Source organism: Cladosporium halotolerans (assembly GCF_011745625.1).
Source record: "Cladosporium halotolerans strain TM138-S3 chromosome Unknown Sca3, whole genome shotgun sequence".
In the NCBI taxonomy this organism is placed as follows: domain Eukaryota; kingdom Fungi; phylum Ascomycota; class Dothideomycetes; order Cladosporiales; family Cladosporiaceae; genus Cladosporium; species Cladosporium halotolerans.
The window spans coordinates 1,116,219-1,133,337 of NW_027191454.1; the positions used below are offsets into that span (position 1 = coordinate 1,116,219).

Consider the following 17,119-nt stretch of genomic DNA (forward strand, 5'->3'; position numbering starts at 1 on the left):
TTCGTCTCGTACAGCCTACTTAAGAACCACTACCGATACGGAGGACGGGTTCTGGACCAAAGAAGAAAACAATAAGGCCACCAGCTCACTCAGTGTGTGACTGACCGATCAGCCGGTCAAGACTCAATTGGCCAACCCCGCAAGTGCCCGTCGACATTTGGACGGAACACACCATCCGCCGGGCGCCACCTCACGGGGCCGAGACACACACGGCAGCTGGCTTAGTACCTTTGACGGAAGACCTGGTCCTTGCCGCAGCCATTCTCTGCAGGCAAGACAAAAAGACAAAAACATACAACAGGCGGGATTCCCAGATGGTCACCCACTCTAGTACTAGTCGCCCGGTTCAGTGCTTATGTATGGCAGAGCGGACGGGATGCCCAGTTTTCACTGACCTGTGGTCGTATGTGATCGTTCACAAGGGCTAAGTATCTATGTAACACGTTTTTTGTACGGACATGTTCCAATTGCTTTGTTAGACCAATTCTGGCAACCCACAGATCTGCAAACTCAAGCCGTCTCACAAAGCACCGTTGACTCAGCTCGCACTGACATTCACATTGCACAATGACAGATCTTGTAGTCAAGAATCGGAACAAATTTGCATGGACAAGCCAAATGAGAGCCCGTGTTGTCCTCGTAGAATGGATCGGCGGTAAGAGTGAACCAACCTGTAATCGACGCCCTCCAACCGCATCCAACAAAACGCCTACTCAATGCTCAGGAAAATCCGTTTGTCATCGCCGCACGCCGCCTCCCTTCTCACAAACCAGATGAAGTCGTTAGCAAAGCGGAACCAGCGGCACACGCTGTGGTACGACTGCCCCTCCGGCCCGATGCACTGCATGCTGAGATCCCCCGCGACGTAGCACTTCAGCCGATCGCAGATGTTGCCTGGCACGTTGCAGTACCCTTCGCCGAACTGCAAGTACGCGTTGTCGAGCACCCACGCATCGGTCCCAACGGGATAACTGTTGCTGTAGAGGACGAGCGAGCAGTCGGTGTCGAGTTTGAAGTTAGACACGGGCTGCGAGTCGTCGAAGGGAATTCCTCGCGCCCCCAAGTTGCCGAAGTAGAAGACTCCCAAGCCTGCGAGGGCGTTGACCGCTCCGGTGGCGCGGATGTTGAAGTAGGAGTTTGTCGTTGTGCTGGTGCTGGTCTTGACTATGGTCCTGGTCACGGTTGTTGTGATGACCTGCCGGGAGGTCAGCGCTGAAGTGGTGTTGAGATCTCGGATGTGAGCCTGATACGTACGTTCTGGGTTGATGTGCTGACGGCTGGCACTGTGGAGTAGACTACCGTACTCGAAGTCGGTACTGGGATGGAGAGGCACTTGCACGCGGAGGAGATGATTGGGGCGGCTGTGTACGTCGCGAAGCATGCAGGCTTCGGGACTGTGTTTACGGCGCGTTCTGTGATGGCCTGGCTGCAAGTGCCGGTGGGAGGAACGCCGCTAGAGCTGGTGTTAGATATCGGGGCATGTTGAGTGGCGACTGCGTATTGGTATCGGGCTTACACAGTGGTAATGGAGTTCTCGTAGACGAATTCCGTTGCCTCGACTGTTGACGTTGGGACGGTGACTACCGTGGTAGACGTATAACTGGGCCGTAATAATTAGTATTGTTGCAAAGTTGTACTGTTCAAAGCGTGCTCAAATACCTTGGCACTATGATTCTCTTTGTCAACACTGACGTCTTTATAGAGAGGTAAGATGAGCAATACGACGTAGCCTGTGGCTGAGCCTTTGCTTTCGTGACAAGACCCGTAACTACAGCGCAGAACACTGAGGTTGGGTTCACAGTCGCAGGCTCGGGAACAGGCTCAGCGATTGGCGAGGCCGCAGTCGCGGCGACCAGTAAGGCAATAGCTTTAATGAGAAGCATTGTTACAGACTACCTCTGGGCGTCTGAGCGTTTGGTCTCCAACAGAACGAGAAGATCCGAGTGTGTGTAGCGGGGTCAGCCAGCTCTATTAATGCTATTGCATCTATACCGCAGGTTGGACACGCCGAGACGCCACAGAGATTCTATCCAGGGGCTAGAAGTACCCATCAAAGCTTTCGAGGCTTCACGGACCTGTAGAATGAGGTTCCGGCGAAGGCAAGTCTCCTCGCTCAGGACCTCCATCGTCCAACCAAATTGCTTGATCAAATAGCATCACCGCCGGCCACGAGCTGAATCGTGTACTGTAAGCCAGCCGAGGTGCGGATTGCGGAGAATCTAGCAGTGAGTCGACGGCGCGAGACCACAACACCAGTCGCCATAGGAAATCGCAGGTGCAAGTCATCGCGGGATGCGGGCCTCATTGCGCCGAAGCACATAACGCGTTGAGGTCGCAGTAGCTGCGTGCATGATTCTTTCTGGACAGTCCAGCCTTCGCCGCCAGCGGATGCTGTGTTTGAGTCGCCACTTGGCAATGCGCGGTGTCGGTATGCTTGGCCTTCGCAAGCCATGTCCAGCGACAAGAGCGCCACCTCGACCAGTCAAGCTCAGCAGCTACGGGCGAGACGCCGAAGCTCATTCGATTCAGCAAAGCCACGTGGTTGACGAAAGCGCCCGGCGCAAGCTCGTGGTACGACCAAGATCCAAAGCTGGCGGTCGCTAGGCTGTCTTGAGGAGTCGCAGATGGAGAGTTGGTCGCTGGCGGCCAAGCTCCCAGAAAGCTTACCTATCTTATACTTGCTTGCGGCTTAGGTCCAGACCACGCGATCTTGGCTTGATCTTGGATCTTGAGATGCTGCGATATGCTATGCAGTAGCGGCCCGACTATTTGGAGCACAGTCACCTCGTGGCGAGCACGTTTCAGTCTGACGGGTCGATGTCTGTCGTCTGGAACTTTGCTGCGTTCGAGTCCTTGCCTCCGCTTGCTTCACGGATTCAAGACATGGCGTCTACACCGTGCGATTTCCGAACAATGCTATAAGGCTGTTCGCAATACGTTCGCAGCCTTCCGCGACGGCAGACTGATGCGTGATGGGAACGCCATGGCGTAACGTTGATTTGATCCAGGGAGACGACGCTTGTGGTCGAATAGATCTCGCGGCTCTTGGCTCGGATTGGCCTCCGAGGGGGAAGTGATGTCGTCTCCTTAAGAGCCTAATAGCGCAAACAGCGAATCACTGACGAATCCCCGCTCTTGCTCCTCCACAATCAGCGCGCCCATGGACTTGATCGTGGGCGCATGTCTTGGTGCGGAGAGGGAAGAAGCTTGAAAGCTGCTTGGCCGAGATGAATCTTCCATCCAGTCTGCCCATCCAAGTCGGAAGGCGTTGATTAGATGTTAATACGTACGCTACGCTTCTAGACACGGCACATACTGTCGCACTCGTATTCACTCGAAGCCAACGACAACGAGCTGAATCGAGACGACGCCAAACCAGTTGTACGACTAACGTACCTTGCAATGACAACCCGTTTTGGCGTATGATATAATAAGATCGTTCACGCATTCAATCCGGCAAGCATTGCAGGATCTCGCCATCTTACAAAAGTCCGTGCAGTAGTACACGCTGGCCTCCAAGTCTTACAATCACGATACAATGTTCCTCCAGTGGAGACAAACGAGGCAATGATCCACTCAAACCTCTGTCACGCTTCGAGACGTCACAGACACAAAGTCCGACCAGTGACACTAAGAAACCAGATCCTCGATCGTTCGATATCGCTTGTCTTTTCATTCATTACCATCGATCGATCGATTACCCTACCCTATCCCATTTCAGCCAGTCCTTCCTTCAACTTCCCGGATTACGACTTGAAATCACTCCCCTTTGATCGCCGCGAAACACCGTCTTGCGCCTCGTTTCGTTTCCTTCCCATCCTCCTGACAGAGCGCGCGTGGTCGAGACGACGTCTCGAGCGCCGGCATCCACATAATATGCTTGCATAGCAACGACAACCCGCTTTCTCCACCCTACTTCCTTTCCAGCCCGGTGCTTTCCTTTGTGCGCGCGGTGTGTACAGTCCAGCGACCACCAATCAACCAACCCAAGCCAAGCCATGCGAAACGAACCTCCAAGCATCGAAAAGCAACCGCCCAGCGCCCAGCGAGACTCCCACCTCAAACGCAACGACCACCCCACCGGCCCTCAATCAGACCAGCCCGGCCGCAGCGCGAGGGTCCGTCTCGTCTCGCCGAGCGCTCGAATCCAACATATTTGCTTCGTCGTCGACCGCTCAATCATCGACCGAGTTTGGTGGATCGCGAAGAGACATCAAGGCGACTCAGCACCCGCGGCGCGCCTGTCGCCGCGCTTGGTATACTCGACCCACCTGCGCTTGCCGGCGCGCGTCTCGAAGTGCGGCGCGATGGAGCCCGCGTCCTGGCCGCCGCCGAGCATCGTGCTGCGCATTTTGTTGCGGTAGGCGTCGACTGTTGTTTCATTCTGTCAGCTCCGGCTCGTTCGCTTTGATCGGGACAGGTCGATGGGGGACTTCAAAACTTACGAGATCGCTGCAGGAACAGCGTCCGCCCGTTGAACTGCCGCGCCTGGCTCCAGCTCATGCGGTAGCCCAGCTCGTTGAGGGCGGCCTCTTTCGCGCGGCGGCCCTTGGTCATGCGCGGGACGGGCAGCTTGGCGTCGCTGCCGTCCATGAGGGAGACGGGGACGAGCGTGGAGCCCCGTGGCGCGCCGGCGGGGGCGTCGTCCTCGTCGTCGTCCCAGTGGCCGCGGGCGCTCGGGGAGCCCGGCGGCGAGCGCATTTGGCGCGGGTAGTAGGAGCGCGGGTAGACGGCGTTGGTGCGCAGGTGGGCGTCGGGCATCTCGTCCATGTTGACCTGGTCGAGCATGACGCGGACGCGCACGCGGGTCCCGCGCTGGTTGTCGTCGACGAGGATGAACTTGCGGCGCTTGGCCTCGGGCACGTCGCCGAAGAGGTGGCGCTTCTGCTCCTCGTCTTCTTTGTTCTTTGATGAGGCTTTTATGGGCGTCGCGAGGGTGGAGGAGTGCGGCTGCATGCTGGTGTCCATGGCGTCCGGGACGGCGGGCATCTGGGCGCCGCCGGTTGCGGGCTGGCTGGGGTAGGTTGGGTAGAATTGGTGTGCATAGCGGACGTTCGACGGGGATGACAGGTCTGCTTGCGAGCTCGAGTGCTGGGACTGTGGTTGTTGGCTGGGGGGAGCGGTGGTGTACTCATTTCCACCTATATTCAGACATCGGGTTAGCGGTCGATCATGTGACAAGGGTGTGGCGTGACGAAGCGACAAGGGGTGCCCGTAGAACGCGATGAGCGAAAGAGGAAAAGCGACAGGTGGATGCATGTGCAGATCTCGTTGCAAGATTGCTCCTTGTAAAAAACAAGCCTTTTTACTCCATAATGTACACCCATGATGTACAGGGTACTGTTTCCTTGCATATATTTGCGGTCTCGTAAAACAAAGGAGAGGGTGCGCGTAGGCGTGCGTGCTGTGCGAACAAAACAAAAACATTTGTCACATCGGGTTGAACATACCACTAACGTCGTCACTGGCGTCACTTCCAGCACCGTGGTGGTGCATCTGCGAGCCACCCGGACCCATGTGAGGAAGTCTGCTCGCACCCGTCGGGAGACCGTGTGGAGGCATCACTGACGGGCCCGGGGGATGACTGGCAGCGCTAGGCAATGTCGATTTGCGAGTGTGCAATTTGGCTTGCCTTCGTACTCTTCGGCTTCGTAGCCTCGGGTCTTGATTGCTGTTCCTCCAACTGTCCACCGCACGCTGGATCAGGCCTCGCTTCTCTCTCAGGTTAGGATTGAGCTCTGCAAGCGCCCAGCCGACGGCATTGCACTCGCTTTCGTAGTGCAGGCGATTACCCTTGTACTCCTCTTTCTGGACGCACGCACGAGGGTAGACGCAGTTCTCCTTTTTGAATTCAGGACTGAGCTCGTCGACGTTGACCGACTCGACGTCGCAGCGGATGGTGTACTCCATCTTGACGCGATCTCTCGAGTACTCGAATGCAATCCACTGTACGCCGGTGTTGTCTTGGCGTACGACCAGTGGGGTGGTCGCAGGGATGGGCCCGGGAGCCGCGCTTGAGTTTGGCCCTGATCCAGCTGATCCTGGCGGCATGCTGTTCATCGTCGAACCAGAAGGCGTTTGAGGAGTCCCGTGAGGTGGCGCGATGACTGAGGGCGGGCGAGGAATGGACTGTTGCGGAGGCTTCGAATCCATCATGCTTGGCTGAGAGTGGACTGACTGAGGCGTCTGCTGCAGGGATTGCTGAGGTTGTTGGTGCGACATGAGAATACCAGGAGCAGAGGTCATCGACTGGTGATGCGAGGGCGCCTGAGGATGCTGCGCGTATTGCGAGGGTTGGGGCATTTGGTAGGGTTGACCGTAATACATTGGTTGAGCCATTGGCGGGAAAGCGTACAGCGGGCGCCCTTGGGCGTCGTGCTGGGGCGAATGAATGGACGCGGGCGAATTCGACTGTGGCGTCTGGTAGCTGGAGATGGGAGGATACTGTTGCCGGCTCATGGCCGCTTGGGTGGCCATGCTGTCGTTTGGTTCTACAAAACACGTCAGAAGGGTTTCAAAGAATGTTTGCGTGCATGGGCGTCGGAAGCGAGCGGGGAAGCGTTGTTGCACGCTGAGCAGGCAGAGAAGAACGAATACGGCGGTGGCTTACCAGAGGATGCGTAGGAACCGGCAGCGCTGTGGGCACTGTAGGGGCTGGGGTTGGCGGTGAAATAGGTCGGGTCGGCGGAGTGCTGCGAAGGCAGACTCGGGACGGAGGCGACGTATGGCGAATGGTGCTGGGGCAGGCTGTGGGTGGAGGAGTGCGGCGAGAGGTACGGGGCCTGCGAGGTGGGGTGGATGGCGTGCGGCGAGAGCGGCGAATTGGGCCGGTGTTGCTGGATCAGGCCGGCCTGGCGGGGATGCTGGAGAGGGTGTTGGACGTGTTGGTGTTGTGGTGTCGGGAGACCCTGGTGGTGAGGATTGGGGTTGTTCTGAAGAAACGGCGGGTTAGCGGGCGCCGGGTCAGACAAGGCGATTGTTAGTGCAACGCGCGCGCGTGGTGTGTTGACGGCGAGTGAAACAGAGACCAGTGGAAGGTTGAAGGGCAGGCCGCGGATCCCTGCCCGGCAGAGCGCGCGCGGCGAGCTGCGAGCGGAGGGAGAAAATAAGAATAGTGGGCGGCGGAGGGTGGCACGGCGGCGGCTGGCGCGCAGGAGAGCCGACGGCCGCGAGGCAGGCTGGCAGGCAGGCAGTCAGGCAGGCAGGCCAGAGGATTGCAGCGGCATTGGATGGCGCGGTACGGTAGCAGCGCTAGCTGGCACCGCTACCGCTACCGCTACCGTAGATAGACACTCCGGCAGCAGCAATCAGCATCAGCAGCAACAGTGGTTTGGGTCTGCCACCGCCCACCCGCCAGCAGCGCCAGAGCACGCAGCGCGGCACGGCAGCGCAAGGCGAAACGGCGGGAGCTGTCACCGCGCCTCGCGTGGGTGGGGCCAAACGGCCGAAACTTTAGGCGCCTTAGCCTTTCTGCACAGCGCCCAAGCCCAACCGTCGCCGCCGGGCCCAGAGCTGCTGCCCGAGGCCCTGCCCAGCTGGTGCGGAGTGCTGCGTGATGGTGATAGCACTGTGATGCTTTGTCTGTCAGGCTGCCACCGATGCCTCGACTGGCCTGCCTGCCTTGCCTTGCCTGGCTGAGCCTGCGACACCGCCGGCCGCGCCGCGTCGTGCACTGCACTGCACCGCCGAGGGGCTCGCAGCCGTTAGCCCAGCCAAGCGCTGGAGCTCACACCGTGCCGCTGCACCACACCGCGCATCAGCAGCAGCAGTAGCAGCAGCAGCAGCAGCGTCGTCGTGACGCCTGTCGCCGCTGCAACCTGCAACCCGCGTGTCTCAGGCGCACGTGACAGGGGTGCAGCTGGCGGCAGTGGAGGCTTGAGTTTGCGCGGTCGGTGGGGAGCTGCGCGGCGCGCGAGGGAAAATGGGTAGGGGAGAATGGGGTAGCGAACGACGAAAAAACAGACGCTGGCCGCCGGCCGAGGTGCGTTTGCGTGCGCACGCCATGCTTCGGCACAGCGCGCGCGCGCGCTCACATGCTCGCGACCGGCGCCGATGCGTACGTACCATGCCAGTCCAGGGAGCTGCTCAGTGGCGGCAGCAGCCAGCAGCGTGCAGGCCGAGGAGCCGCAGGCGCATGCACTCGCCGTGCGTGCCCGTGTGTCTCGGTGCCTCGTGGGCGTGAAGGGTCGGTGGGCGTCGTCTGGCGGCGCGGCGGCTTGCACTTGCTCTGGCGCGCTTTCGAGGGCGGTGGCGAGCGCGCGATGCGGACTCTTGAGGATGCGATGCGAGGCGCTGCAGTGCTAACAAGCCAACGCCGGTAGATGTCGAGGGCCGGGAGTCGCTCGACCAGGGCGCGTCGGCAGAGCAGGGCAGATGGGAGTGGTGCGGACGGCGAGAGACCGGGGTGACAGGTTGTGGTGGACGGGGCGCAGACGAGGGTGCTTGTCTGCCCGGGCGGCTCTGGGTTAATGGGCGATTTGGGCGGACGGGGGGGGGGAGGGGGAGAACGAGTCGGATGTTAGACAGATCAGCGCCAGCAGCCCCAGCGCGCGAGCTTGCAGCGGTCCTTATAGATGGGATGTGAGGGTCGCAAAGGGCCCGGCAGAGCGGAGTTGGGCGGCGAGGCAGATGATACGGTCGGGAGTTGATTATCAAACCCAAGGCCAGCGCCTGCCCTGCCCTGGCGGGGGACACGACGACGACGATAATTAGCAGGCGCAGGCGCAAGGAACGGGCCTCTCTGTGCAGAGCAAGGCTAGCGAGATGCTGCTAGGCAGGCCGGCTCGCGGGCGCGGACACGCCTGCAATCGGCCACTCGCTGCACTGACGGCGAGTGCTGCGAGCGCTGCGCGCGCTGGTGCTGGGCCAGTCGTGCCCGTCAGCCCGTCGTGCCCAGTGCGGCGAGCGTCGCTGGCACCGGCTGACTCTGAAACACGCGCGTTGCGGCTAGCGCGCCCGAGCCAGCGCTAGAGCCATCGGCACGACTCTGCTGCTCGGGCCACCCAAGGCATCCCACGCGGCCAAGGCGCCCTCTCACGCAACAGCGCCATCGCTCGCATCGTCCGCCCGCAACGGCCAAGCCACGCATCTGCACCGCGGTCGGCCGGGCGTCTGCCACCTGAGTCCTGCCGTGTCACCGCTGCCGGCACGCGTCCTGCTATTGTTGTTGTCGCTGATCGTGTTGTTCACTGGGCCGGAACTTGGGCTGTGGCAAGCAGCAAGCTACACGCCTCCCAATGGTAGTCTACCACCTCTCTATTGCCGGCGCTGCTGCTCTCACCAGGACGCAGGGCAGCCACCCTCTGACTGTACTCGCCCTCCCAACGCACGTGTACGTACATCCAACCCACACATCCGATGCGTCAACGTGCTGTATGTAGTCTGTAGGCCGTCCTCGCTCGCCCGCCTCCTCTCACCGGCCGCCTGGCCGGTGCTCCCTCCTCGTCGCTGCAGACACGCGGCGGCGGCTTGCGTCACACCAGACGGCGGAGCCCGTAATCGCAAATTGGAGGCAGAGCTCGAGTCTCGCCAGCGACTCTGCGACCAGCAGAATCGTTCCAGAAGCCCGCGCACACCCCTCCGCCTCCCCTCCTTCAATATCCCACCGACACCTCTCCCCCTCCTGCCCGCATGGCCAATCTCCCTCTGCCCACCATCACCGCGTGACCGCTCGCATTTCGTGCAGCCAAACCCGCCACGCGCTGCGCGCATCCGCCAACATACCAACTGCCGTCTCGCCCGATCGTCCCCAAGAATCCTCCGCCCACTTCCCCCGGCGCCGCCCGCTGCGCGTCGCCTTCATTTGCGGCGAGCCGCACGAGAATGACGCTGCCGGCGGCCGGGCGTGGCCCTCGTCTGCTCGCCTGCCAGATTCGTGCCCTGTCCCGAATCTCTGTGTGACGGGCATCATCGCCGTGCCGTGTCTCGCCCGGCAGTGCGAGCCCATCGCGCCCTCCCGCACTCGCCTCGGCCAGGAGCAGCAGCACGAGGTGAGGGTGTGTGCAACGGCCGACACACCACCTGGCCGCGTCTGGTGAGCTGCCTCGGACGCAGGATCCTCGATCCCTGCCCGCAGCCACGTTTGCGCCCGCCATAGCCGTTGGCGCTAGTCTCAGCCTGGCGGCCTGGCTGCCTGAGGGGGGCCACCGCGGCTGCTTCGCCGTTTGCACGACAAGCCGGGCGGGTGAAGACTTGCCTGGGCTTGGCGGGCGCGACTCCGAGCCAACTGTGAGAACTCCACACTCTTCACTGCCCGCGCCCGTTCCTGGACGCGGTGCGCGGTCCCTCGCCGCCGCCGTTGGCCTTCGCGAGCCCTCCGAGCCCCTCCTCGCCCTTTCATTTCGCACCCGCCCACCACTGCCGGCTTCTCCTCGCCCGTTTTGCAGGGGCCTGCGCCCTGCGCCCTGCGTGCCGGCCGCGCACGTGCTGACCGACCGTTGTCCGCTGACCGCCTGCTGCTAATTTTTCACGCGCTCTCTCTTCTGCTCCCGCGCGCGGGGTTTTGCCGTGCTGGCCACCCACAGATCGCAAGGCATTGCATGATCAAATTGCCCTAGCGCCAGCCATCTGCGCAATGACCGGCATGATCCATGCAAACGGCGCTGCAGGGCGCGCATTAGCAGCCACCTCGCTTGCGTCGGCGGGCGCGTCCGTGCGCGCCTCGGCATCTTCCCTGCCTCCTGCCTCCGCTCCCACTCGCGAATGATGATGTTCGCACCGCACCGCGTCTAGAACGTCACTCCTGCTCACACTACTGCGAAGTGCAGGATGCGGAACGCGTCGCCGCGTGCAGTGGGAGGAGAGTGGGACTCTCGTCTTTCGCACCGGAAGTCGCCTCGCGGAATCGCCCCTCTCCACTTTCTCTCCACAGCGCACTTCGTGAACATCACGTCTCGATCGAGAGCAAAACGCAAGTCTCGACAGTCGCCGGGGAAGCCAGCCCGTCGCGGCATCTGCCGTGCGCATGCACTCCACTCCGCCAACCCGTCTGCCCCGAGATCATCGCCATGCATCGTCGTTGACAATAATCGCCTCGTATGCGCGCGCAGCTCAGGAAGAAAACAGACACATCGCCTGCTGATCGCACGACTCGCGGAGAGATCAACGAGCGAATCACGCCTCTGCCTGCCCAATACAGTCTCGCACCGCGAGATCACACGCGCTCTGAGCACAGTCGACATTGTTATTGCCTCGAAGCTTTTTTCCCAGCCCGACCCGCAAATCCTGTGAAGGTGCGTCTCATTTCCCGTGCGCCGAACCCAAGCAATCCCGCAAGCCACAACGTTTCGCCTTCCGGACGCCACACTTTATCGGCAGCGAGCCAAAACGCGCACCCTACCCTACCTTACCCTCGGCCTCTGCTGAGCCGCGCCGGTGTTGGGCAACGTGAAGTCGGGCACGTGGCTCTCGGGGCATTTTCCCTGCCTGTCTCATGGCCTTCCGCAAGGGCAATCCTGGCCGGTTCTTGCGAGAAGCGAAGGGTCCCCGAGGTCTCTACCTTCTTGCTGACATCTTTCCAACGGCTCGAGTCACGAGGTACCGTATTTCACTTACTCGCTTTGCTCGATTTCATCGTTCTTCGCAAGCCAGCTGTGATCCTTGCTCTTGCCCTTGCACCTCCACCTGTCAGCCACTCCTTCAACGTCCCTGTGCCGGACAAGGGCCTCCTGCGAGTCCTGCCGCCTGCCGCCTGCACTCCCTGTCTAGACCGGCATCGCGCACGCGGAGAACCTCGAGGGTCGCGAGAAACTTTACTCCAACCAGCTCCTTGCAGTACCGGTCCCGGGTTTTCGTCCCCGACCGTTGGCCGTTCCATGGCTTGCTTGCCTGCCTGTCTATCTACTTAACCGTACTCTTGCATGACCGGGCTGGACCTGCCGTGCGTCTTTATTGCATTTGGAGACTTTGTACATGGCTGCTTCAGGACCTGAAATGCGTTCATGCGCCGTGGGGGTTTCACGGCGTTCAACCAATTCGGCGCTATGGCAGTTCTCCTGCGCTCGACATGAACAATACCTGCGAACATCAATCACCAAGGTTTAGTCGTGCAGAAACAAGGCGACAGATCTCCGGTTTCGACGTCGAGTCTGTCTGGATCGGCTCACGTCATATCACTTTGCGGTTTGGTTGAGATGCATTTTCATTGTTTTCCATCCGTGTGACTGTGTTACCAATATCTGAGCTTACGACAAAGGGGCCCTTAGGCTCGTCTGATCGTTCCCTCGGCTTAGTTGGATTGCCTTTTACTTCTCACTTGGGGCTCCTCGTGTCGCGCACTTCTGACCGAGCCGACACTCCCTCCGTCACGTCTAAACGAGCACGACCGTTTACATAACTAGACGCGACATTACTCGATCGCAACCTCTTCCACCTGATCCTTCGGCTCGATCTCGGCGTCTCGACCATATGGACTCTCGCCGCGTTGCGTGAATTCTCGACCGATACCACACGCGTCTGAGGTAAGCAACCCGTTGGCACACGACCGCTCAATCCCACACGCCATCCGCTCCTACGCGCCCCTGCCGCCGGCTCGCCATCAGTCCACCAACCACTTTGCCCTACGTATATCATCAATCAATTCCCTCGAGACGCCAGGCGGAAGAGCAAACACCCCGGCTACCCGCACCGCATCTGCCGAGCCGCTCGCCCCCCTGCTCAGCCAGGCCTGGTCTGATTCCTCCAGGAAGAGGAACGCGCGACCAGCCCTGTTTCAACCACAGACACGCAACGCCGTCCCTGCCTCCCTGCCAGCCTGTCTGCCCTACCCAACGGCTAATCGCTGGGGACGCGGCAAACTGCTCTGTCCTGCGAACGGCGCTATCGCCGAGGAATCTCCTCCCTAGAGCTCTCTTCAGCCTCACTACTCTGACTACTGTGCTGTACATACTCCGCTTGCCTGCCTGACGCGGGTCTAGAAAGGCAAGAGTCTCGACCGGCGCCCGCTTTTGCCAGCTGCTGCTGTTGCTGTTGCAGTAGCTGCGGCGCTACTTGCCGTGTTCAGCAACGGACAGGTAGAGAGTAGGTCAAGTGCTATGCTGCAGTAGTCGAAGCCCGGCACGGCTCCCGGCCTCCTCGTCTTCCACAATCCCCCCAATGCCCATCCCGTTCTGTCCTGCCGCTCCGCGCGCGAAGGATGCGAACTACTCTCCTCTCCTCTACCTCCCGCCCGTGAAGCGGCCGGCCGGTTTGGAAGAAGACTACTGCACGCAAACTTGCAAGTACTTGCTCTGGCCGCCGTAGTCCCGCAGTAGTGCTCTGCGTGCCCGCATCCGTCGTCCGTCGACGGCAAAGCTGCAGGACGGGACCCGGTTTTCTTGTTTTTTTTGTCGCGCGGGCGTGTTCCGGTCTTGCTTTGCCTTTTTTTTCTTTTTTTTGGCCTGCTTTGCGTGCGTGCGTGCTGTGGGCGCGGGTACAGTAGTGTGTTTCTAAGAATGTGTCTAGGTTACTGTAGCAAAGACGGCCCGCCTTTGTGAAGTGGAGTGGAGTCGAGTGGAGCGGAGCGGCTTGAGGCGATTGATTGATTGAGTCAAGGCGCGGTGGGCGTCGGGGAGGGCTTCCCCGATGGTGATGGTGATGATGATGTAGTTGATTATGTATGTAGCTTGGTAGGTCGGTGGAGTGGTGGGACTTTGGGGGGTTTTGGTTTTGGTTTCGTGGGTTGTGGGTTCGAGGTCTGGATTTGGTGGGAGAGGGGAGGGGAGAGGTGGTCGGGTGGCTGTGCCGGATGGGGATGGGGTGAGGTCTTTTCTTGGTTTTGCGTGTATTGAATGGGGTTGGGAGGGGAGGGGATGGGTGTTGTGGGTGTTTTCGTCGTGATGATGGCGTACATAACAATCAGAATGGTAGGATTGGGTGTCTTGAGCTGGGGTTTGGGAGTTTTGGTGGGTGCTTGCCTGTGAAGTTTGTCTTCTAGGCGATGGGCTGTCGGTTGAATTCGACTTGGTTTAGCTGGTGCAGAGTTGCGGCAGAAGTCTGTTTTGTGCGGTTTTGGCCGCAATCTGTTTCATTGAGGCGTTTAATTCTATAGAGTCGATCTCTGTTGCGTTTGCATAGTTCTGTTGTAGTCGATCTGTGGAATTGTCCTTGCCCCTCCGTGAGCTTGAGGTTTGCAAACTTGGATTTGTCGAAATGCGATGGTGCCCAGGCGGAAATGCATCATGAGTCGTCGAAAACCTTTTCAGATAACCTGAAGAGCACTGTCAAGATACCTGTGTGCCTTGGGAATAGAATGAAACGAATATTGTGAGTCAAGGTCATCGAGACGCTCGGAATGCGCAACCCCAACCCTAACCCTACTTACCTGAATCGACGATCTCCACCATCTAATTACCGTTGTCGCCCGTCCTGTGCTACCATTGTTGCCAACGAGGACCATCAAATCGCACTTCTAAAGGACTCTGCCTGAGAATGAGCTCCAACAGACCTCAGCTCTGGCACGACACGTTAACCTCTGCGCAGCTGAGGTTGCCACCGCTGTTGCTGACTGCAGCTGGCTTCGCCCAGGCGCGCGTCGGAGCGATGACACCTTCTCCCTCTTCATCAATACCCAATATTTGTCATGTATGATGAGAAGAGATCTTTCGTATGATGAAGCGTTCAGGCGAGAGATCGTTATGTCCCTCTCAGAGTTCGCCAAACACATCCATAACGAACACCAGTATCGCCTGCTCTCGGCTTGACGAGGGCGCAGCTTGCTCGATCTTACATGTCGCACGCACATTTGCCTTACCGGAGCTCTGTGTGGCGTATACATGCTGCACCAAGCTCAGGCTCGTTTGACGCAGCCTCGTTGGGCGGCCGATATAGATGCAGCACGGTTGCGCGCCGTTCTCTTCAGCCTGACCCATCGTCAGAATCCTATCGATCACGGCATCTTAGCAGACCTTGAGAAGTCGCCATGATGTACAATACAGATGCAGAATTCGAGTCACAGTCATCTCCGCCAAGTGGAGATCAGACATTGCGATCCACAGATATCGAGCTGCTTGCTGTCACTGCGACGTTCGATCATACTAAGACGGCTTCCGCAGTGCAGGATCAGGTCGAGCCGTTGTCCGTATTACCCGGGACTCAGCAAACATGGGCACATCTGGGAAGCTCTTCAGGAATCCTTGAGCAGAACACGACTCTTCAAGATCAATCTTGCGCATCCGATACCCTCCACATGAACGCGAACCGAGACGACGAGGCTTCGCTAGAGCCTTTGAACGGGGGCAAAGCCAAGTCGTTTGTCCGGCATCCCTTATCATGGAATGGAAGTCAGTTGAACATTGAGAAAATCGTTTTGGACACTTGGATCTGCGAGATCATCGCTGTGCTCTTCAGTAGCGCGTGTATAATTGCCATCGCCGCTATCGTATACGTTTACGATGATAAGCCGATCCCTCGCTTCCCATCCGGCCTTACCTTGAACACCATCATCTCCATTCTGTCCACATCTGCGAGATCAGCGATCATCATGACCGTCAGCACTTCTCTTAGCCAGCTGAAATGGTGCTGGTTCAAAATAGGACCGGGCAAGAGAATCCAAGATTTGCAAACTATGGATGATGCGAGTAGAGGTCTATTGGGTGCCACAGGTGCGCTGACATCTCGGACCGGAGGTTCTTTGGCAACTCTAGGATGCGTGGTAACGCTTCTCCTGCTCACCTTCAGTCCGTTCGTCCAACAGTTGCTGGATTACCCGACACGCTATCCAAGACGGCTCACAGATGAAGCTGGAGCGCCACAAAATCTCAATTACACCATTGTCCCTGGACAAGCTGACTACAGATCGGCACTCCAGAGGGCTATCTTGGCTGGCCTCAATCTTGATTCAGATGTCTTCGGTCTCGTTCCGAAATGTCCGACAGGTCGATGCGAGTGGGACAACTACAAATCGGTTGGTTGGTGTAGCAAGTGCGAAGATTTCACTGCGAGAGCCACTTTCGACGATTGCGATTACCGGAAATACATGAAGAAGGCCGATTTGAACCTCTCAGAGCTTCCGATCTACCTGTGCAACATCACACTAGAGAAAGGGGGACTGTCGTATCCTATGATCTCAATAATGAACATGACAAGCTCTTGGTCAGAGGATCCAGAATTAGGACTCGAAATAACAAAAGAGGCGATCTGGGTCTCTAAAGATCCGGAAAGTTGGCGACATTCAGACGAGGAGTCAAGAAAGGCTTTCGGTGTTGATGATCCTCTGTTGACCATGGCCTATGTAGTCATGGAGTCTAGCTGGTTTGATGTCACATCGCAGAGATTGCCGACCTATAAGCCTGCAAATGCAACTCAGTGCATGATCACGTTCTGTGATTTAGAGTACGCTGTCTCGGTCAACGACGGCAAGTCGTCTTCGAACGTCGTTTCAACGAACCTTGGAACCTTTTTTGAATACACCCAAGACAATGACGGCTCACCATCGACTGATCTTGGTTGGCGGCCCGGCGCTGCAAGTGTGACTTTCAGCTCAACAGATCTTTACGCTCAAGTCAATCAGAGTGAGCGGGCATTCTGGCCCGTATCAATCTTTGTGCCTTACATTCCCAAAGTCCTTCTTGGAAACATCAGCTATGAATACACGTTCTCTTCCAACTGGTCGGGAACCCGTGAGAGACCAGATTCACGCCTCCTAGGCGTATCTGACGAGATATCCGTTAGAAGGAACATCACCGCGACTTTTGAGAGTCTCGCAGACTCTTTGACCGATTTTGGACTCAGAATGAGCAACAACTTCGTACCCGGATATGCCATCTCCGAAGAAATATATGTCCATGTCCGCTGGCAGTGGATTGTATTGCCTGTCCTTCTGCATGTCGCAAGCATCTCGCTTTTCATCTCGACCGTCGTCTATAGCAATCGCATTGGCGCTCCAATCTGGAAGTCTTCATTGCTGGCAGTATGGTATCACTCTACCAAGGAGAGTTTGCGCGACGACGCTGAGCTGAAGAGCGAGCGAACGAGTGACATGAATATTCTCGCAAGGGCCACTGCCATCCGGCTTTCGAGGAGTGACCACGATCTTCGACATGTCTTTAGGAAAGTGCCCGTTAAGACGGGACTCTCAGGAAAGATGGGAGATGGCGGTCCGAGTCTGACGTCGGCGGTCTGAAATATCTCACGTTGATCAACG

General features: G+C 58.5%; 3 protein-coding genes across 3 annotated transcripts; 1 reads left to right on the forward strand and 2 right to left on the reverse strand.

The window, feature by feature from the left end:
* Window positions 1-384: 384 nt before the first annotated feature.
* On the reverse strand, window positions 385-2,625 carry WHR41_01381 (uncharacterized protein). Its single transcript, XM_069369987.1, has 4 exons — window positions 1,660-2,625; window positions 1,517-1,600; window positions 1,255-1,453; window positions 385-1,195 (listed from the first exon to the last, which is right to left on the reverse strand). Exons 1-4 carry the CDS (start codon window positions 1,881-1,883, stop codon window positions 710-712), a joined length of 993 nt encoding a protein of 330 aa, XP_069233377.1. The 5' UTR covers window positions 1,884-2,625; the 3' UTR covers window positions 385-709.
* A 1,025-nt stretch (window positions 2,626-3,650) lies between these two features.
* WHR41_01382 (uncharacterized protein) lies at window positions 3,651-8,492 on the reverse strand. Its single transcript, XM_069369988.1, has 5 exons — window positions 8,065-8,492; window positions 6,611-6,932; window positions 5,451-6,491; window positions 4,446-5,141; window positions 3,651-4,371 (listed from the first exon to the last, which is right to left on the reverse strand). Exons 1-5 carry the CDS (start codon window positions 8,065-8,067, stop codon window positions 4,214-4,216), a joined length of 2,220 nt encoding a protein of 739 aa, XP_069233374.1. The 5' UTR covers window positions 8,068-8,492; the 3' UTR covers window positions 3,651-4,213.
* A 6,404-nt stretch (window positions 8,493-14,896) lies between these two features.
* WHR41_01383 (uncharacterized protein) lies at window positions 14,897-17,098 on the forward strand (the record flags this gene model as incomplete). The annotated part of the gene is made up of 1 exon (XM_069369989.1): window positions 14,897-17,098. The coding sequence occupies one exon, from the start codon at window positions 14,897-14,899 to the stop codon at window positions 17,096-17,098; it is 2,202 nt and encodes a 733-aa protein (XP_069233375.1).
* Between the last annotated feature and the right edge of the window lie 21 nt (window positions 17,099-17,119).